The following is a 22,405-nucleotide window of genomic DNA, read 5'->3' on the forward strand; positions in this document are numbered from 1 at the left end:
CTAAAGACAGATCTAGATTTGGAGAAGATCGCCTTCATTTATAATCTTATTTATTTATTCCTAATTGTTTCTCGGAACATAAATTAATCACCAATTAATCTCGTGACCACAAATTATTAGCTAGTTGAAAGAGTGTTGATTCCAATCGAGCCCCTAACCTTAAAATTTTAAATTGCTTCTGTACTGTTTTAGAGCTTTCTAAGGGCACCCGCAACGCTGTGCCGTTGCGGTTCCTATGCCGTTCCGGCGGAACGGTTTCGCGGCGACACGCGTTGCGGGGTGCGTTCCGTCGCCATTCCTATGCCGTGCCGCGTTCCGTTCCGGAGGAACGCGGAACGGAACGTTCCGCCACGCGCCGAGGCGACGTGGCGGCCTCCCATTCGACGCGTGAAGCCCACTCGCTGCCCCGCGAGTGGGCTTCGTCCGGTGACGCAATAATTCATTTTTTTTTAAATTCGAATTTAATAAAAAAATTTTTTTTTTTTTTTGCAACGGTAATGAGACCGTTTTTTTTATATCCGTTTTTTATTTTTATTTTTATTTTATTTATTTACTCTATAAATACTCTTATTTCATACTCATTTCAATCACAAACACACATCTATTCCTCTCTATTTCCACCCCAATTTTCATCTCAAATCAACTATATTTTCCTTCTCCCAAATTTAATCAAACTAATGGATCCTTATGAACAAATGCGTCAAATATTGGAACAATCACTTGAAGAAGATCGACGACGGGAGGCGGAAGAAGCTGCGCCGCCCCAACGACGCTCTCGTACGTACATCCATCGTAACCGGGAGGAAGCCGCCTCAAGGTTAGTACGCGACTACTTCTGCGATAACCCGGTTTGGGGAGATACGTACTTCCGTCGCCGTTTCCGCATGGGGAAACCGTTATTTCTCCACATCGCGAATACTTTGGCAGCCCGGGAAGAGTTCTTCCAGGAAGGGTTCGACGCGGTCGGCCGTCCCAGCCACACGACGCTGCAGAAATGTACTGCAGCAATCCGCCAGCTTGCGACTGGACAAACGGCCGACATGTTCGACGAATACCTCCACATCGGAGACAGCACTGGGCGAATGTGTTTGCTCAAATTCTGCCAAGGCGTCCGGGCAGCCTTCACCGACGAATTTCTCCGAAGGCCAAGCACGACCGATTGTCAGTTCCTGCTCAACCTTCACGAAATAGTGCACGGATTCCCTGGGATGCTCGGCAGCGTCGATTGCATGCACTGGCAATGGAAGAATTGCCCGGTGGCGTGGAAGGAGTCCTACACGAGCGGCCACAAAGGCACCCACCCAACCGTTATCCTTGAGGCCGTTGTCGACTACCGCCTTTGGATCTGGCACGCGTACTTCGGGGTCCCCGGGTCGAACAACGACGTAAACGTGCTTCACCAGTCCGACCTCTTGACCGAAGTTTTGGATGGTAAAGCGTCGGCCATCAACTTCGTCGCCAACAACCGGCTTTATAAAATGGGGTACTATCTCGCCGATGGCATCTACCCGAAGTGGCCTACCTTCGTGAAGACGTGCAGTGGGTCTGCGAACCCAAAGCAGGCTCTTTTTGCGCAGAAGCAGGAGGCTGCTCGCAAGGATGTGGAGAGGGCGTTCGGGGTTCTCCAAGCGCGCTTCAACATCATCAAAGCCCCGGCTCGTACGTGGTTCATGGAAAACATGGTCGACATCATGTATACGTGCATAATCTTGCACAACATGATTGTCCAAGACGAAGGACCCGAGGCGGGAAATTGGTTCGACGACGAATCCCCCGGAAGCTCAACCGCAAGTAGTCTGCCTCGAAGTGGAGCGCATCCGTCTATACAAGAACGGTTATCTATTCGTGCAAGGACACGCGACTCTAGTGCCCACACCCAACTCCAACATGATCTAATTGAGCACATTTGGGCAAATTTTGGCGGATGAAATTATTAAAATTGTGTACTTTTATTTTTTTAGGATTTTAATTGTGTGCTTTTTATTTTTTTAAGTTTAAGTTGTAATTTTTTTTAATGTTGTGTGTTTTTTAATAAAGTGTGTTTGTTTTTTAAAGTGTGTTTATTTAAATTGAATTGGGTTGGAAATAAAAAAATTGAAATTGAATGAATAGTAATTTAAGGAACGGTTAAGGAACGGAGGGTTGCATGTTCCGTTCCTTAGTTAAGGAATGGAGTAAAAAAGTACAGTGGGGCTCTCAAATAGTGGTTTAAGGAACGGTATAGGAACGGTATAGGAACAGCGTTGTGGATGGCCTAAACTTCATCCATGAGCTGTCATAGTTTATACTGTAATTTAATAATGTTACCATATTTTAATTATAAGATTATTTGTACGAAACTAAAGTCATATTTTAATATTTTTATAGTTAACCAACCACATCTTTTAGATGAAACACCAACCGGTATAAAATTGGTCGATAGCCACTGGACCAGTCCAAGTCCAGGGGTTGTCTTATTTTATTATGTCACATGTGAATTGGTAAATTCGAAAATAAATGTGTTTCATCGATCATCGGTTTATATGTCTATGATAGAATTAAGTTAAACTTTTCATCAATAACAAGAAGAATCGTAGATGAAATGATGATGGGTTGAAGAAGTCTGAAAATGGGATAATATCTTAATATAATTATTTAGCTTATTTTATAATTTGTTATTTAGTTGTTAGGATTTGATTTTTCTTATTTAATAATTTATTATTTAATTGTTAGGATATGATTTGTTTATAATTTGTAAATCATATTTATGATTTATGAAAGTATAATAACAGTAACATGCATACATCTACAAATATAAACATGCAGTATGGGTTGCGTTAGATTGTTAACTATTTAAGTTGCTAACTCTGCTAACTCATCAACATAATGTATAATTAAAAATGTCAGCACGAAGACATTAAAATGTCAACACAATATATTGTAATGCCAACAAAATTATGTGTTGACATATTAATATCATCGTGTTGACATTTTTAATATACTACATTGATAAGTTAGCATTAAGAAAGTTAGCAATTGATCACATTACGGTATTCCATAGATTCTAGGCTCATAAATCATAATTGGGCTTTTATGTATATTTCAAAATGTAATTAATATAAGACAAATGTTCTCAACGGCCCAACAAATATGGGCTTCAAATGAGCCTGCCGTAACTTAAGAAAACTAAGCTGTAGTATTTTGCTTTATAATTACTCCCACAGCTTATTTTATTTTATTGACCAATTCCAAAAAGAATGATTTTAGAATAATCATTATGGAGTATTTTATTTTTTTAAGGTGTATGAGAAATCTAATTGAGAGCTACTTAGTATAACTAAAAAACCCTCAATCATCGATATTTATTGACATTCTTTTTCCATGATATGTAGACTGGGCTACACAGAAATTAATTGTTGTTGACCACAACGTGATAAGATTCCACAGTTGATACGATTAAGATTTTGGTGCCAAAATATTCTCATGATCTAGTGTAGATTGTTGACATTGAAATAATTTAATAAGACAACATATCATCAAAGGAAATGGAATTTCCTTATCTGTGTGACAACTCAATTCCCATTAATTAAGATTTATTAGAAAAATGTGTTATTGTAGTTTCTCATTTAGTATATTTTTAAATTTTAATATATTGTACGGTTAATAACTAATGAACAAAATAATTGTGATTAATATATACCAAATATATGATGAATCTTTGCTTGCGAGTAATTTAATAAAGAGTGAATGGAGATGTTGGTCGGGATAATATTAATGATTTTGTGGGCTTCTTCTCCTTTATAAAAGCATAATCATTAATTTAATTTTGTCCATTATCTTCATTCCATTAGATTCAAGAGCACAAAGATAAAGGCCTGACATTTGATTTAATATATGTCGGTAAAATACTTATGTGCCCTAAAAAATCAATCATTATGAATACATTCAACAAATTTCATTAGATAAATAAAATGATGCATATACTAATGTAACACCTATTTTAAAAAGTGAAATTGTTAATCCATCATTCATAACTTCTCAAACTTTTTGAAAACGTTCATTGGTAGGAAGGGGGTCAAAAAGTATTGCTAATAAAAGAAAACTACAATGTGCCAAGACCATTATAGTCATGTCAAATATATATTTGAAAGATTTGGCAATTATATAGAAATTGAACATACTGAAAATACCAAAAAAAAATTAAATTTTATTTGGATAAAGGGACCACAAGATGACTTGATATACAAAGTAAGAACATGTAAAGGTCCCCAATGGGAGATCATAATGTTTTTGGAGGTAGCGTTATTTAGATAAAGTACAGCATAGTACCTATCCTCTCTAGCACAATCATATCTCGTTTAGTAGATTTTCCATGTTTCGACTAAATAGAATAACGATCATTTCATATCATATACTTCCTTCGTCCCATAAAAATAAGTCATTTGAGATTGAATCTATCTAATTTTAATATGTAATTGGTAAAATATTAGAGAAAGGAGAAAAAATAGCTAAAATTGTGTAGTGAATAGTGGAGCTCATAAATGATAAAGTAAAAAGAAGGACAAAAGGGTTGTCATAATGGATATTAACTATTTCTATGGAACGTAGGGAGTTAGTATATGCTAGTTATGTCTTCCGTTCCTTCTTAATAGAGGCGTCTCATTTTCTGCTCTCGTTTTAAAAAAATAATACTAATAAATAGTTAAAATGAAGAAAATAAAGTAAAAGAAGGTATAATATAGAGAAAACTGTCCTCTACACGAAACGAAAGAAAGGAGTATTCAGAAGTGTTTGATAGCATAATTAAAAACATCCTATTTTTAAATTTATATTTTGTGCAAAAAATAGAATATCTAAGTTAAAATTTGTATGCATTTAAATACCTCAATATAGGGCCACGATATGACTAGAATGAATTGAGAGTAACAAAAATGGAGAACAACTTAGTAATTTTGCCACACTATCTAAGTGCATCCCCCAAAGCTATAAATATAGCACATCAAAATGGGGAGTCAATTTTTTAGCTCACTATTATGTAGGTTAATTTTCTAGATGACATGAAAAGAACAGATAATATTAAAACTTAATTTTATTTTATATTATCCAAAAGGGAAGAGTTTAGGAAGAGCAAATGAGAAGATTGAGGCAAGCATCAAAAAGAAGGAAAAGTTGGCACAAACACCTTATATTGTTGCAGTATCAGTGGGAACAAATAAAAAGTTTTGACTTCCATCTTAGTAAATTTTCACTTTACAGCAATCAATTTATGTTCATTTAGATTTTTTCTTGGTTATTAAAATAAGCAAATAATATAAGAAACATTACCGACAAAATTGATTGCTTATTATATCAAAGCAAACATATAACTATAATGCCATTTAGTGCATAAGTAGTTGGAGCTTTATTTATATGCTATTAATGTTAATGCCATTATTGAGCAATCGACTTCTAAGAAATATTTTTCAATGTTACTTCAGAATAGTTTTATCTTGCGGTTTCTCGAATGAGACATTGACTCCAGCACTTTTTTGGGATAGGAAAATACATTTTGTTAAAGTTAATACTCCCTTCGTCTCGCTTTAGCAGCCTCAGTTGCTTTTGAGCACTCTTTTTATAAAAATATAATAAATAGTTAAAGTGGATAAATGGTAAAGTAAGAGAGATGATAGTGTAGAGAAGGGTCTTATCTACATTATCCGCTTTCTTACTTTACAATTTCTCCACTTTAATTATTTATTATCATTTTTACAAAACAAGTGCTCAAAAGCAACCGGGACTGCTAAAGCGGGACGGAGGGAGTATGATATTTTGTTAAAATGACCTTAATCTTGCTTTGTTGAGTTGTTACTTAGTTTCTAGTCACTTATTCTATTAGAACAGCAACTGCCTACCTTATATTGACAATCACATTGACTTTTGAGATATTGGGTTGGCAAAAATGCGGCCAACAAAAGAAACTACCACGTTTAGTGTTAAGTAATTAGCACTTTATATTTTAGGGATTTATTGATTTTTATGTAGAATAAATTTGAGATCATTATAAGCATATGCATAATATGCTTAAGAAAGTTTGAGATATGAGAAGATGTAAAACAAGATAAGAAATATGGGCTTCATGTCAAGATATGCATGGATAAGAAATTTTTCGTTATTGTTTGATAGAAAATAAATTATCTTAATTTGTATAGTGAAATATTAAATAACAATTGTTTAACTTGACAAATTGGTGGGTTATATAAACATGATTAAAGTTACAATTTTGGCAAGATTGAGGGTGACTCTTGTCTTTATGTAGTGCTTTGAGTTAAGCTTAAATATGATATCAAACAATTTAAAATATCCATATATAATTCTCTATCTTAGTATTACTATCTTATCAAACATGTGATAAACTTTGATTCTTTGTAATATCTAACACCTCATTAGTACATTTCCTTATGTGCCAACAAATATATGAGTGATATAAATTGCAATTGCAAGATTTAGTGTGACAAGTTTGCTGTATAAAAAGTTGAAAGAAAATGGAAACTTTTGACGACAATAATGTAAAATACTATAAATCGCAAGACCTTTCTCGATTAAACTTGTACTCCTATTATTTATTGTTGAAAGATAGATAAGATTGTGATGGCATGAGATAGAAGCATAACGACAATCTAGATGATATCTTTTTCTTTCTTTCTTTATTTATGAAAACCGTCGTTTAGTATTGGAATCTTTATCCTTTTCTTTTACTTTTTTGGTGAAAAACCGAAGTGGAAAATTCTTCCTATAAGCACTTTTGTTGTTTTGTTCAAGCATGTAACTCATATTCCACTATGACAAGACAATTGTGCATGTTTATGAGCTTGTGTATAGAACCATAGGGAGTAGCAAAACTACACAATAACTAGTTTCAAAGACATCTTATATAGGAGTATGTAATATGCTTATTTGTAGAAATGGAAAAAGTGGAATAAGCTGAAAATACACCACTCAACTCCAACATGGAATTACTATTAGAGCACCCACTATAGTAAGCAAGTGATGTGAGTGGCTCCATGATGAATTCACATAGTCGCCTACGTGTAATATATTGTTGTTATTTTTAATTATTTGACGCTATTTTCATATGAAAACGTTTACATATTATTTCTCGGATGTCATATATATTAGATACACCAACACAATTTTCATGGGATAAATGCAAATAAATCCAAACTTCTTACTTTATTTTGGCTATATACGATTTCTTATATTATTAATGTTTGATTTCGTTGTACTTTTGTTCTCAACAAAATTATATTTATTTGTGTAATTATTTAATACTCTATTATTTTAATCAAATAGTATAATGTAAAACAAAGATAATACTCCATATAATACATACTAAGAGGATCTTATTAGAATGATAATTTACTAATTACTAAATCTCAGTCATTAAATTTCCAGATCTGAAGTCAGTGAATGACGATGTTATCAACACATATGAAAATACCACAAAGATTAAATATACGAGTTTTAACTCGCTTCATAAAAATCTCAACTGGCATTAAAATATACGAATGTCAACTGAGATTAAATAAAATATTGTGTTGACATTATTTGTCATCTATTGGCATCCGATCTAGAAATCTAATGAATGAAATTTAGTTATTAATTATCACTAAATATACAATTATCATTTAATCACATTAAGTAGATATATTTAAAATATAATTATAATTGTGAAGTTCATTAAATAAATAATGGATAAAACTTCAATGGAAGTTGAAATTGAGAAAAGTAGTAATTCCTTCATCCCAAGGAAAATGATTCATTTCCGCGCAATAAAATTTTGCGTAATTTTCTTTTATGTGTTAGCTAAAGAGAATAAAGTAAGAGAAAAAATAAAATAAAAATAATTTTTTTTTTAACTTTCAATAGTGAATAATCCTAGATGAGATAAACTAAAAAAAGAAAAGAAAGTGAATGAAAAAGTATTGTAATCGTAGTGTAGATTAACGTGGAACACCACACCCACATAAAAGTAGAAAAAGAAATAAGGGCATTTCAGTAAATATTGTGCATGAGATCTGTTTCTTGTCGCCATGTCATTATCCAGAAGATATGTGAAAGCGACTTCAAATTTTTATACTCCCTCCGTACCCCTATAGCTGAGTCGTATTCTTTTTTTTAGTTGTCTTACTATAGCTGAGTCGTATTCCTTTTTTAGTTGTCTTATTATAGCTGAGTCATTTCCATTTAGGGTAAAAATTAGGGATTTTAACTACTTAATTAATGATCCCCTTATTAACATTTAAATCTAATTAATCTCATTTTAATTAAATGAGTCAGCCGCCCACCTACCCCATCCAAAAACAAATCATTTCAACTAAACGTCTTTCTCTCTCATCTTTACAATCTATCTCTATCCATTTTCTCGGCATTGAAGGAGAATTTAAAAACCCTAGTTCTCACTTTCCATCTTCCGCCGCCTCTCCTTCTCCTCTGCCCCCCAACGTTTACCTCTTCTCTCCTTCCACTTTGGTTCATCTTATGTATTGATTCTCACAACGCAACGTTCTGTTTTTAATTGGCTCAAGAACGACCTTAATGAGAAAAGTCGGGTTGAGCCTCGCCGCCCCTCACACCGACGCCGCCCCCACCGCGATCTGACCCATCAGATGACGCTAAAAATACCGCTACGCCAACCCAACCCGGAGCTTACCGCAACACAACCCCCACCCCGATCTCACACTTCCGGCGATTTCACCCCCGCCGCGATGACAAAGAGGAGCGGTGGGTCGATTGGAGGCATCCGTGCTATAAAGCTTGGAGAGGAAGGCGACAAGTCGTATGACAGATGGGTTGTGTGGATAATGCATGTGTGACTTGATCTGTTGATGTGTGGGCCTAGCAGATGTTGTTGGTTGAATTTGTGCATTGTTTGAGGCTGATTTTGTGCATTGCAAAAAATGATTTTGCATATGTGAGTGACTTTATCTGTTGTGTGGATCTAGCATATGTTTATGTCTGATTTTGTGCAATGTTTGTTGCTGGTTTTGTGCATTATTTGTGATTGAGATTGTGAGTTACAAAAACTTTTTTAAAAAATGATTTTGCATATATGGATGACTTGATTTGTTGTGTGGAATACATTGTCCAAAGTAACAGGACTTAAGTCATTGAAAGACTTGTCCACTGCCTTAACTAACTCATCTAAGGTTTTGCATGGAGTCTGAAACTGCAATGATTGTATTGCTCTGAACCAACCCAAATCATTCACATTAGTATCAGACGAGTTTGCTGGTTGCTGCACTAACTTAATATTGAAACCATTTTGAGTGGCAGCGGCCCTACAATCCGCGTCATAATTTGCTAAGTGAGGTTTTGCATTATCTTGTTGAATGTTGATAAACTTACTTGCCCCCTCAGGTCATTTTTCCATTATGGCAGGAATGATATGAAAACATAAAAAAATATGCATTAAAACAATACTTGTACTAATATGCATGTGTTTTTAGTGTTTCATAAAATGTTGGAATATTGAAATGCATACATGTTTGTGCATATATAAAATGCATGTATATTGCATACATTCAAGCATTTATTGCACAAATATGCAAACCTTTTTAGTGATTCATCAAATTATTGAATAATTGAAAGCATATAGATTGTGCATACACATAATGCAGTTATTAAATGTATACATTACCTTATTGATTAAGCACTCTTTAGTCACCTCTTTGGTAATGCTTTCAATAGGCTTAGTCTCCATTGTACCTGTCGGTCTATTTTTGTTGTTTCTTTGAGCTAGGACCTATTTTGTGAAGGGGAAAATTCTAATTTTTCCATCAAACAAAATTTGCCCATTGTCCCCAAATATTAGCCTTGTAACTGCACACATAAACATGATCTTGGAGATGTATATTTTGTTTTTACATGTTCGATGTGGCTCACTTTCTCCTGGTGCCAAACATACACGTTGGGAACCTTGAGTGATGTAGAACCACTTCTCATCTATGTGGATGGTATTACGCAAGTTCTTAAACACAATCTTGTTTAAGATTCTGCCTAGTTCTATGGCTTGTAGAGTGAATGTCAAGCGTAGAAGCTTATTCGGGGCTGTTAAGTCAGGCCGTATTGCTGAAGTATGTGACCTAATTAGCCCAACATTCACCCATATCCAAAATGTGGTTTTACCACATCCTAATGCAACAACTATCCTTTTGATATTGCATCTTTGAGAGAAATGCAAACCTTGCAGAAAAGTCATATCTAGCTGAATAAATTTTCTGTGGTATATAGACTTTTTAGAATTTACTAACCTTATGGATTCACCTTTTTGTTGTTGTTCTGCAGCATTCCAATATCTTGTGGTAGTTTGTCTCGACACGCCGAATTTCTGTTGAGCTTCTTTGAGAGTGCCACGAAGAGGTTTCCCATTCACGCACTTTTGGAGGATGAATTGAACTATCACGTTTTTCTTCTCTGGTGAATATTCAATATGTTTTCCCATATATTTAATGCTGGACTGGAGTTGAAGAAATGAGAGTATGAATCGATATTTATAGACTTAGTTAATGTATTTTGTATTGGCGGCAGATGTATCTTTTGGCAGAATTTCATTTGCCGCCACTTTAAATTTTTAGCTGCAGACGTCACTTTAAATTTCTGGCGGTAGATGGTAATGTAACTAAACAAGAGTTCTCCAGTGTATTTATTGCAATTAATTTTAGTTGAATACAACGTGTTAAATTTTATAGATTGTCCATTAAATTTATTGCATTTAATTTCAGTTACTCTTTTCGGATTTTTTAATTTTATTGTGTAAAATCAGATTGTAATTATTCCTTTATTACATAGACTTTACCCGAATATATAAAAAAATATGAATTAGATTGCATTAATAATTTAATTAAGTCCTAAAGAAATCATGTTAAATAAATGACAGTTAATTGAAATCAAATTATTACAATAAAAGAAAAAGAAAAATATCACCTCACTTTATCTACTTTATTACCAATTTCACTTAATTACTAAACACTCATTTCTTAATCTTCGTGTCAAAAACTTATACCCCTATTAAAGGGGACGGAGTATTGAACAAGCAATTATTTTACCCATCAATATTTTAATATTACAATAAGAAGAGAGTGCGAGTTCAAGAAATGACTCCAATTTTTTATTCAACAAACAATAATTTTTACCATCACCACTTGCGCTATTTGAGATGAGAGAGAAGCAAAACTGCTCAATTTTTTTAATCAAGCGAACAATTTTTTTAATCAAGCGAAATTGCAAAGAAATTCGTTTAAAAAGCAAGCTATGGACGTATCTCATGCACTTACCACACTCGCCATCTCATTAAATTAATAATTTTGCCCCCCCCTAAGCATTTTGAACTCAACCACAACATACTGCAGTACATTGAATCCAGAGTTTGGCTGCTGTTTTCTTGTTGGAGTAATATTTTACTACTGTTTCATAATGTGAGCAGATGGGCTGGTCAAAGATGAAATCTTGGGGTGGTTTGAGTTTCTGAGAATGATAGGTATACTATTTTAAGTGAGAAGGGAGCAGAGAACGTGCTTTTTCTTGTCTGGGTGTTCTTCAAACTTAACTTCACGCTTGTGGAGAAAATCTATGCTTGATTTAGGGGCCTTATTATTTGTTTTGTAGTTATCTACACCCTCTCACATAATTCCCTTTTGGATTAGCAAACAATTAGTATTATATCTTTTGGTCCAAGAGAGAGAGAGAGAAGGGGGGTTTCTTTTCTCTTTGGAATTTGGGGAAGGTTTCGCCTTTTGAGGTCTGCAGCAAGGCATGCTTTGCTCCTTCCATCATGGAATTATGAAAACAAATAATATTAGACTCTTTCTTTGAGCAAATTCCTTCAACTTGGGGCTTTTCTTTTTTTTTTTTTGTTTTCTTCTTGTTCTGGGGTTTGTTCAAATCTTCTCCTAGTGTGAAATGTGGATGATGCTTGTAATGATAGACTGCCTTGAGCCGACGAAAGGCCTCTTCTTTGTAGGGAAAAGCGAGTCTTGAAAAGTTGTAGCAAGAAAGCTCATGAGTGTGTGTCTTTTCTCGATCTCTTAGATCCCTTTTGTGTTTGAGGGAGTGAAAGGTGGGAATTCTTAGTTGTGGTGAAAACTAAAAGGGAGGGTTGGGTTTTGGAAGATGGGTGAGAAAAGGCAAGGGTGCCAAATGATGGCTGTGAGGGGGAATGAAGCAGAGGGGACTGAGAGAAGACATTCTGCTCTGCTGACATACTGTTCGAATCGTGGGGTTTTGGGAATCTCGATCTTGCTAATGTTGTTTCTGAGTAAGAATATCTATGATCATATGGATGATGAGCAGCAGAAGAGGAGGAAGGAAGTTCTTGTAGGCATGTGTGATCAGAGGGCTAGGATGTTGCAGGATCAGTTTAGTGTTAGTGTTAATCATGTCCATGCCCTTGCCATCCTCGTCTCTACTTTTCATTTTTACAAGAATCCCTCTGCAATTGATCAGGTTTGTGTCGTTTAGGCATTCTATACTTTCTTGATCATAGAATTTGCCTAATATTGTGATGTTAAGGACTTTGGTTTTGTGTTGGAAATATGAAATTTAGTTTGGTGGTTTATATGTTATGGAATCAATCCTCCAATGTTGGTTGTTTATCTTGCCTTGGATATTTGTTATATGTAGTGAACACTGATCAAGGTCTTCGCAATGCTTCTAGTGAGTTATTTTGCTCTATTAGTTGAGAGATGAAACTGTGGATCCATTTGTAAATGTCAAACTGTGTTTATTTTACCTTCTAATTTTGAATCTGTGGCTCATCATCGATTGGAAAAATATATGTTGGTGGTAAATGCAGGAAACCTTTGCAGAATACACAGCTAGAACAGCTTTTGAGAGGCCGTTATTGAGTGGGGTGGCCTATGCTCAGAGGATTCTGAATTCTGAGAGGGAAGAATTCGAGAGGCAGCACGGATGGATCATTAGAACAATGGATGAAGAAGAGCCTTCCCCGATTAGGGATGAGTATGCACCTGTGATATTCTCTCAAGAAACTGTTTCCTACATTGAATCACTTGATATGATGTCAGGGGAGGTAATTGAGTACATTTTTTGATGATACCTTTTACTTGCTTGTGGCTTGTGAGACTTTTCATCTTCCGACTACTAGTTCCTTTTGTCAACACAGGAGGACCGTGAAAACATACTGAGGGCTCGGGCTACTGGTAAAGCAGTCCTTACTAGCCCATTTAGGTTGCTAAACTCACATCATCTTGGGGTTGTTTTGACGTTTCCGGTTTACAATTCCAAGCTTCCGCCTAACCCGACTGTGCAAGAGCGCATTGAAGCAACTGCAGGGTAAGCACTTGCTCCGTTTATATTAATAACAAATAGAGCATTCTTTTATCCTTGATTTGTTACCGGGAAAACAGCTCGACATGTTGTGCATCTCACTAAATTTTTTTGTTTTCTTTATTCCTTTTTTGTTGTGACTAAATCGGTTACACTTGCATCCTAAAGTAAGTTCAGATTGTGATACCATCTAAAGTAGCTTCGTGTTAGCTATCTTCTGATGATAACCTGAAGTAATTTATGAGTTTAATGATAAACTATGGCAATATAATTATTGAACAGTGCAAATGATACATTCTTAAAACTTGTACAATAGTCAAATTAGTGCTTCATTTATGAATAACATTTGCATGCCAATGTAAGTTTCATATTCTTGTACCAATGAAAGCCACAATCTTTTTTAACTAAAGTTCTTCAATAAGTAATTACTCTGACTTCAATGACGAAATTTGAAATCACAATTATTGTGTGTATTCCTATCTGTTACAATATGAGATGAAAATCATATAAATATATACAAGTATCCAATATAAAAGAGTGACTCTAGATTTGTTTTCTTTTATGTTACTTTTATTTTTTATAAATTTAATGTTTCAAGTCCGTGTGAGCATTTTCATAGAGATTGTAGACCAATATGTTAATATTTATTTCTCCTCTCTGAATAAAGACAGATAGGTGAGCACAACTATTTTTTATGTGACGTGCCTCATATCGCAGTTTTTATTAAAATATTTGTACAAATGGCGTTTGCTTCATGTGTTGCATAGTATATTTCTTAACTGGCCTTAAGTTATTTCTTACACTTAGGCACTTAGCTTATTTTCTAACCTTCAGGTGTATGTAAATGTCATTTAGGTACCTAGGTGGGGCCTTCGATGTTGAGTCCCTTGTTGAGAATCTACTTGGGCAACTTTCTGGGAACCAGGGGATTGCTGTTATTGTATACGATGTTACCAACTCTTCTGATCGTTTGATCATGTATGGCCATCAATCTCTAGAAAGTGATATGTCACTTAAGCATGTGAGCAGGCTTAACTTCGGAGACCCATTCCGCAGACATGAGATGATATGTGGGTATGTACTCAGAACCCTTATATAATTTCTTAGTAAGTTGAATGTACCGAAATGTGTAACCAGAAACGAAACTTGAGACAATCTTCTTCTTATTTGGATTCTGCCTTTAGGTACCTTCAGGAGGCTCCAACATCCTGGATTGCGCTAACAACATCATTCTTTGTCTTCGTGATTGGCATCTTAGTTGCATATATGATATATAGCGCCGCTATTCACATTGTGAAAGTTGAAGATGATTTTCGTAAAATGCAGGATCTGAAATCTCAAGCGGAAGCTGCAGATATAGCCAAATCTCAGGTTTTTCATTTAGTACTTGCTGTTCACAATTACGTCTATCTGCTTCTTCTCAATCTTAATTGCCTTTATTTTATTTTTTACATCTGTGCAGTTTTTGGCTACTGTTTCTCACGAAATAAGAACTCCCATGAACGGGATCCTGGGTACATTGTTGTCTTCCTATTCACAAATAATCATATTTTGTCCGATAATTGGATAAATAACTCGCTTTCTTGCCATTGCAGGGATGCTACAGTTGTTATTAGACACGGAGCTGAGTTCGGCGCAAAAGGACTATGCTCAAACAGCTGAAGCTTGTGGAGAAGTACTGATAACCTTGATAAATGAAGTGCTTGACAGGGCAAAGATTGAAGCTCGCAGGTTGGAGCTTGAGGCTGTCCCGTTCGACGTCAGGTCAATTCTAGATGATGTTTTGTCCTTATTCTCTGAGAAATCAAGGCAAAAGGGTGTCGAGGTTAGTCTTGAAATAGTTAGAATCGAATTTATTGCCTTTCTATTCTTTACTTTTACCCCCTTCAGCATCTTATTTGTTTAGATTTTCTACCTATAAAATTAGTATTACTATGTAATGACTGGAGAGTGCAGTTGGCTGTTTTTGTGTCAGATGAAGTGCCCGAAGTTGTCGTCGGGGATCCTGGAAGATTTAGGCAGGTCATCACCAATCTTGTTGGGAACTCAGTAAAAGTAAGTGTCATGATCACACATTTTTCCCCTGGTTATATTAATTTACCATCAGTTTTAGCTTCCAATTTCCACTCCTTGTGGATTTGAAATTTGAATTCTCAGTCTTGAAAAGTTCTTTTTTGTAATTAAAAAAAATCAAAATTCATACTATTTGTTGAGCTGAAGTTACCCTTTGGCTCATATAGTCATATTCTCTATTTGAATGTTTGAACAGTTTACTGAGCAAGGACATATATTTGTTCAAGTCCTTTTGGCTGCACAAGCAAAGTCAGTTATGGATGCGAAGACTGAAATATGCATGAATGGAGAATCTGAGTGCAAAGTGCAATCTTGCATTCGACAGTGCAATACTCTGAGCGGTAGACAAGCTGCCGATGACCGCAGCAGCTGGGTAACCGATAAACATTTAGATGATGAATCTGGTGATGCTTCGAGTACTGTGATGAACGGTGATGCTTCAACAACTGTGATGAATGGTGATGCTTCTCACGGTGTTACCTTGATGGTAAGTGTCGAAGATACTGGGATCGGTATCCCTGAGCAAGCACAAAAGCGGGTGTTCACACCGTTTATGCAGGCAGACAGCTCAACTTCTAGAAATTACGGAGGAACTGGTATTGGGTTGAGCATTAGCAAGTGCCTAGTTGAGCTAATGGGTGGTCAAATGGACTTCAAAAGCCGTCCTCAAATAGGAAGCACGTTCTTTTTCGCTGTTAAGTTTCAGAGCTGTGAGAATAATTTGATCGTAAATCTGAAGAAATCTCTTTCTGATGATCTGCCTAACTCGTTTAAGGGTATAAAAGCAGTTATAGTTGATGGCAAACCGGTTAGAGCTGCTGTCACAAAGTACCACTTGAAGCGAATCGGTATTCAGGCCCAGACCGTTGGTAGCATAGCAAAGGCAGTTGCAGTTTTCGGAAAATATGGCTCCCTGATTTCTAGGTAAGCATTTTTCTTATTTCTTGGCTAAAATTTCACTATTATATCCTTCGTTTCGACAAATCTTATTGGTTGTGTAAATCTCTCTTTTCCGACTAGGATAGCCTAGCAATCTAAGTTGATCTTTCCTTTGTTTTGTGGGGGCAGAGATGAAAAGCCGCCAGATGTATTACTCGTTGAAAAGGATTTGTGGATCCCCGGTGAAGAATATGACATGATGCAGTTATCGAGCTGGAGAAAAAATGGCCATTTGTATAAACTTCCAAAGATGGTCCTTCTTGCAACCAACATCACTGTTGCCGAGTGTGAGAAAGCGAAGGTGGCTGGATTTGAAGATACTGTCATCATGAAACCTCTGAGAGCGAGTATGGTGGCTGCGTGCTTGCAGCAGGTATTGGGGATCGGCAAAAAAAGGCAGCACGGGAAGGAATTGCTGAATAGAAGTATCGGTAAATCTGGCTTGCTATCTGGCAAGAAGTTTCTGGTGGTTGATGATAACGTGGTGAACCGTAGAGTTGCTGCCGGTGCCCTAAAAAAATTCGGTGCAGAAGTGCACTGCGCTTCGAGTGGCCAAGAGGCTCTGAAGTTGCTCCAAATACCACACGAGTTCAGTGCCTGCTTCATGGATATTCAGATGCCTGAAATGGACGGGTGCGTGTTGCTGTTTCTCCTTTGCTATGAGCGTGAAACGTGTATTTAACCTCTTGCTTCCTTACGCTGCAGGTTTCAGGCAACCACTCTTATTCGGGAAATGGAGCGTAGAGCAAACGCACACGTGAACAGAGAGTGCACCACAGAAGGAGAGGCAAGGAAGGGTGAGTGGCACATCCCAATATTGGCGATGACGGCTGATGTCATACACGCCACGCTAGAGAAATGTTTGAAGATCGGCATGGATGGATATGTGTCGAAACCTTTCCAGGAGAAGAGTCTGTACGAGGCTGTGGCGAAGTTCTTCGAACCAAAGGAAACCATAAACTCTTCTTGATTCATCTATCCGACAGTGCCACTGCCAGCAATTTTTGCTCATTCTGCTGACTGTGGATTCGCTTGAACGACGCTTGCCTCGACTCCATTGGCAACGCGTGGTTGTATGTACATTTATTAGGGAAAGATGTAAATGTTTGAGGGGGTTTCACAGCCTAGGTCGGGAAGCGATTTGGACTCTGTAGAAAATCATCGTATATGAATGTTGTGTTGTAGAATTAGTTTAAAGCATGTAAGCGATAGTTGTTGCCGTTCATAATCACAACTCTTTGTTTGCATATTCAATCTTCATTCTCCAACCTCTCCTTATCTTGGCCTCCTCTGTTTGTGTTAACAATAAACGAATTGACTATAAACATATGATAAATGCATTAATTCAAACAAATTACTCAAAGAAGGAAATGTGGCAGTACTAAAATCAAATCCACACATCATTAGAGCCTAATATTGAAAGTCAATAAGAAACAAACCATAGCCCAATATACAGCTTAAGACAGCTAGAAAGACATAACTAAGTAGCTAAAGAGATAATACGACATGATATAACTAATCTAGCAAACATTCCACATGGCTAAATTTGACGTGGAAATACACAGAACACGCGTGGAAATTTATTTGCAGGGAGACCCTTACCCATAAGCTGTACATACTTGCGTCTGTCTAGCGGTGCGTGGCACCCAATAGAGCCAGAAGGAACGTTCTGTAATGGCTTGATGTTTCTGATTGCACTGCATCGTTGAGCGATTTCCCATATTTCTTTTGGTACTCAGCTTTTATATACTGCAGATCAATCTCCGCTCTTGTCACAATCACCCTGGTAAGGGTTTTATCGTCGGTTCCCATACCCTTCATTGCCTTGCGCAGCATCTATATTTCAAGGTGAAACATGCCGTCATTACACATTGATGGTGATATCTAGCACACACAGAAATAGCAAATCCCGGAGAGAATATAAAATTGAGACACATTTTTAGTTTACCTTTGCAAAATACCTCCCAGGGTTCTCAGCACACTGTAATATAGTCAAGAGACCAAGCTCAAAGTTCCCAGACGTTTCCCTTTTTACGGCCTGCAGAATGAATCAAAATGTTATTTACTCATCAGACAGTTTCAACGAAAAAATTACAGCCTTTAAATGAGATAGGTACCTTTTTAAGCGAGTTCCCATACATGCTATGATAAGCAGAAGAAATAGCAGCCAATTGCGCCCGGCTCCGTTCAGCAAATATGCGTATGAAAGTATCCTCATCAGTTCCAAGCTTCTTCTCCCCAGCTTTATAGAGAGACTTAGCATCTTGCTCTGCTAATCCCCTGTCTACCTCAGGACCTTCATACCGAGGAGCGCTAGCATATGCCAGTAGCAACTATAGCGTAGAAGAGCAGGGAAGCACATAAGTAAGGATTTTTGGTTGAAACTCTCGAATTACTCCTAGCCATGATATATTCATAGATTGTGAAATGATAGTTAGCAATACCAATTATTGTGGGAGTTGTAGCCCAAATGTCAAATGGCAATAATTAACATTTAAAAATCAAATATACATGTATATATTAAGTACCAAAGGCTAAAACATATAAGACCAACTTTAAATTGCAGCAATTTCTTTTTTTAGATATAAGACCACTCTTTAAATAAGAATATTCTACTTGTACTTCCGACTTGTAAGGTATGCTTGCTCCTGCCTCCTTTATAGTCATATGTCCATCTATCTTTCATCTTTTTTGGTTAGTATAAAGAGTATGGAGTGTGGTTGTGTATTCTACAGTTGAACATTTTTTCTCATGTATTTGATCATTATTTTGGTGAACAATGAGCATTTTCCATTTGATGGAATTTTTTTTGTTTGTGAGTGTAGTAACAAGTTTACAATTCTCTAAAAATGAAATTATGTCACAGTTTAAAGATTTTTTTTGAAAAAGAACCAAAAAAAAACACGCAAGAATTCTGATGGAATAAAATAAGGACCCACTTCTAAATTCATAAGGGAAAAAAAAGTATATTCACTAAATTAGCCAAATACAAAAGGAATATTGTGATATTCGATTCGAAACATTTACAACATTAGTCTTAGGCGCTTGGAAGGTATCTTATATACGACTGACTCGGGTTTACTTACAGAAACATGCAAGCATACTCAACTGAAGCAGAGAGGGGTGTTTGGTGAACACAATTTATTCAGCAGAATTTTGTTGACATGTAAATATGAGCATTTGATGAGAGAGGGAGAGAGAGGCTGGACCTTTTTGAGATCACCAGATGCTTGGTATTCAATATCATGCTCAAGGTAAGCATGAAACTTTGCATGGTAGATTTGTTTAAAATGCTGTATTTGAGTTGAAGTACGCGAACAAATAACTTCAGTAGCAGCTTTCAGGTCAATGACATCACCACTTAAAGCTTTCCTTACTACTGTTGCATCACGCACAGCTGGATCAGGCATCCAAAGCAAAATTGCTCTCTGCAACCATTTCACAACATGAATATGATAATTGTTCATAAAATATAAGGTGCTGGAAAGGCAATTCTGCAAGTTTTATATAAGTGAAAGCTTATATCTGGAGAAAAAAAAGTACAGATCACTCTCATTCATACCTCAATATCACCCCTAAGTTCTGAAGCCAGACGTTTAGTAAGCTCTTCAGAATATATATTTTTGTACTCTTGCTCGATAAGAGCACGTTGCATTGCATTCCTATGAGCAAGGATATTAATAACTGCTGCAGTGTCGCACCCGAATCCTGAGATTTGCAGCTACCAGTCAGACTTGCTACTAGATTTTTTTGGTCCTTAACATATAATGTACAAACAGCTATGCTCTCCTCCACTGGCGAATCTACACCAGGACAAGGGGGTACGAGTGTACCCCCAAAATATTGAAATAATACTATGTACTTCCCACATATAATTTAATTCAAGTTCGTGTCCCAACGGTAGAACGCTCTGCATAAGACTTTTCTCTCTTCTTAAAGACACGGGTTCGAGACTCATGGAGAGCATTTTAAATTTATTTTTTATGCTCCTTAAATGCACCTTTTTGACCATTTCAATATTATGTCCTCTTTAATGGTAACTTTTCTTACGGTTATAATTTTCTGTTCTCTTTAATACCACTATTCTTTATTTTACGAATCTATTACTTCTACATTTCAAAAGCATAATTCTTTCAACGTTTTCTTATAAAACATTTCATTTTCTACTAATATATTTAATTTTTTTTCTATCTTTTATCTGATTTATCTTATAAAATATTTTAACTTTCTTAATTTATATAATTTCTAATGCATTCAATTTTTCTTGTAAAGTATCTTTTTGTTTTTTATTTATTTATTTTTATCACATCTCAATAAATTTCTAAAGTTTATTAATTTTTCTTCTAGTGCATTTGGTATTTCTATCTTTTGTGTTCAAATGAATATATTTAAATTTTTTTTAAAACTACTGAAAATTTCTTAAATAATCAAAAAGATGATTTATCATTAAAAATAAAATATTGTGCAAAAATATATAAATTATCCTTAATATATAAATCTAATAACTTCCATTTTAGAAAGTCGAAGTTATTCAAGTAGTAACACTAGAAAGTAGTAATTCATTTTTATATACTCCTACAAAAGTCATTTACTAGAAAGTAATTCATTTTTATATACAAAAGTCATTCAAATAGCAGTACTAGAAAGTAATCCGTTTGTTTTACAGTATACAATAAAGTTTCTTAACGAAAAATAATATCAAGTTAAAGAGAAGATAAAAGATCGATTTTAAAGCTCGAAGCCGGTATCATTATTTATCGTACCCCCGAATTGAAAATCCAGGATCCGCCACTGCTGTCCTCTACAATATCAAGATACAACTGAATCTCCAGCTTCATAGAAAAATGATACTAAGACACAATTTCACAGACTACATTGTTTGCTAGTGGTGAATAAGCAGTTGAGACTGTTGAATTCATGCTAATGTTGAGAGCTTCACGACCTAAAATGTGGTGGTGTGGGTTGAAGTTCTCACATGCGTACATGATAGATTTCCTAATTAATAATCCAATTGGCTAAATCGTTGATTAATTACGAGTAGATGAAGATTTTAAACCATCCCGAGGGCCATGAGCCTAACGAAATTTCACTAATCCGGTTCTCTCAAAGCCTAAGCAACTCACTGGATTCTCGACACATTCTCTCTACAAGCTTTTCGCGTTCAATTAAATTAGCTTGCTGATTAACCTTCCTTGTTCAGGTTGCATGTCACTTGCAGAATATCAAATCCGCCCAAATTATAAATGAGGACCGTCATTTTATCCTCCAAACACCAAAATCACGAAATTTTCTCATGATAAGTACATAACCTAGCAGATCGAGACTCAAATTTAGAACATTACGACAATACGATGAGCTAAACCCGAAAAAAATGCTTTGGATTTGGAAATCACGTCACACAATCTGCAAACAAAAAAACAAACGAAAAAGAAGAAGACGAAGCTGTCACCCTTGAAAGCGCGGTAGAGTGCCTGGGCATCATCTCGAGGCGAAGTCAAAACTGGAGGAACGGTCAATGTCGCCATCTTTGATTCTGTGATTTCTAGTGAATTATGCAGATTTTTGTTGAACAACTCTTTGAGGCAAGTACAGATACACATACACAGATAAAATATCGGATGAGATGGGAGCGCTTTACACGTCACCGCACAACACCCGTAGCGAAATGTACAACCCATTAAATTAGTTGAGCCACGCGTTGACGTGGACATTTTGCAGGTATAGTTGTCTTACGTGGTGTCAATTGATTGGTAACTAAAATCATTCAATAAAATTTAAAAGGATCAATTAGAGCATCTCCAATGCTGGCGGACGTCAAATAGCCGTCAAATAGCCTTCACACTGCCACATCATCAGCACTACAATTCTCCTGCCACATCAGCTTGCCACATCAACTGGACATCAAATAGCCATCAAATAGCCTTCACACTACCTATCCACATCACTAATAACAATTATATAATTTAATTTACAATTGTATCAACATACATAATTTAATTTACGAGACAAATACGGAAAATTCGAATAATAATATTAAAATTTAAAAAGTACATTACTTTTAAAAAAAAGTACAACAATTTAAAAAAATTAC

General features: G+C 35.8%; 2 protein-coding genes and 1 long non-coding RNA gene across 4 annotated transcripts; 2 read left to right on the forward strand and 1 right to left on the reverse strand.

Moving 5' to 3' along the window:
• Positions 1-8,333: 8,333 nt before the first annotated feature.
• LOC121754912 lies at positions 8,334-10,673 on the forward strand. Its single transcript, XR_006040585.1, has 2 exons — positions 8,334-8,929; positions 10,303-10,673. It is a non-coding gene; the product is annotated as an uncharacterized LOC121754912 (long non-coding RNA).
• Positions 10,674-11,306: 633 nt separating this feature from the next.
• LOC121755608 (histidine kinase 4-like) lies at positions 11,307-17,568 on the forward strand. Of its 2 annotated transcripts, none has more exons than XM_042150923.1 (11): positions 11,307-12,459; positions 12,809-13,045; positions 13,121-13,308; positions 14,158-14,376; positions 14,487-14,673; positions 14,765-14,816; positions 14,898-15,127; positions 15,259-15,357; positions 15,572-16,299; positions 16,444-16,947; positions 17,020-17,568. In XM_042150923.1, exons 1-11 carry the CDS (start codon positions 12,127-12,129, stop codon positions 17,282-17,284), a joined length of 3,042 nt encoding a protein of 1,013 aa, XP_042006857.1. In that variant the 5' UTR covers positions 11,307-12,126; the 3' UTR covers positions 17,285-17,568. The 2 variants fall into 2 exon arrangements, with proteins under 2 accessions (XP_042006857.1, XP_042006858.1); XM_042150924.1 differs by having other exon boundaries at positions 11,308-12,459; positions 13,139-13,308.
• Positions 17,569-17,696: 128 nt separating this feature from the next.
• On the reverse strand, positions 17,697-21,920 carry LOC121755114 (annexin D5-like). Its single transcript, XM_042150406.1, has 6 exons — positions 21,764-21,920; positions 19,877-20,022; positions 19,524-19,742; positions 18,432-18,647; positions 18,263-18,352; positions 17,697-18,150 (listed from the first exon to the last, which is right to left on the reverse strand). The coding sequence occupies exons 1-6, from the start codon at positions 21,912-21,914 to the stop codon at positions 17,944-17,946; spliced, it is 1,029 nt and encodes a 342-aa protein (XP_042006340.1). The 5' UTR covers positions 21,915-21,920; the 3' UTR covers positions 17,697-17,943.
• Positions 21,921-22,405: the final 485 nt, after the last annotated feature.

The sequence above is a fragment of the Salvia splendens genome, chromosome 11 (genome assembly GCF_004379255.2).
Source record: "Salvia splendens isolate huo1 chromosome 11, SspV2, whole genome shotgun sequence".
Classification (NCBI taxonomy): domain Eukaryota; kingdom Viridiplantae; phylum Streptophyta; class Magnoliopsida; order Lamiales; family Lamiaceae; genus Salvia; species Salvia splendens.

Excerpts from the sequence above, each read along its gene's own strand:
- LOC121755608 (XM_042150923.1), top strand. The coding sequence starts at position 12,127 with ATGGGTGAGAAAAGGCAAGGGTGCCAAATGATGGCTGTGAGGGGGAAT. Across the intron at positions 14,817-14,897 it reads TCCCATGAACGGGATCCTGG|GGATGCTACAGTTGTTATTA; the intron begins GTACATTGTTGT and ends TTGCCATTGCAG. Across the intron at positions 16,948-17,019 it reads CAGATGCCTGAAATGGACGG|GTTTCAGGCAACCACTCTTA; the intron begins GTGCGTGTTGCT and ends CTTACGCTGCAG.
- LOC121755114 (XM_042150406.1), bottom strand. The coding sequence starts at position 21,914 with ATGTGTATCTGTACTTGCCTCAAAGAGTTGTTCAACAAAAATCTGCAT. Across the intron at positions 18,648-19,523 it reads CATCTGGTGATCTCAAAAAG|TTGCTACTGGCATATGCTAG; the intron begins GTCCAGCCTCTC and ends TCTACGCTATAG. Across the intron at positions 18,151-18,262 it reads CTGGGAGGTATTTTGCAAAG|ATGCTGCGCAAGGCAATGAA; the intron begins GTAAACTAAAAA and ends CTTGAAATATAG.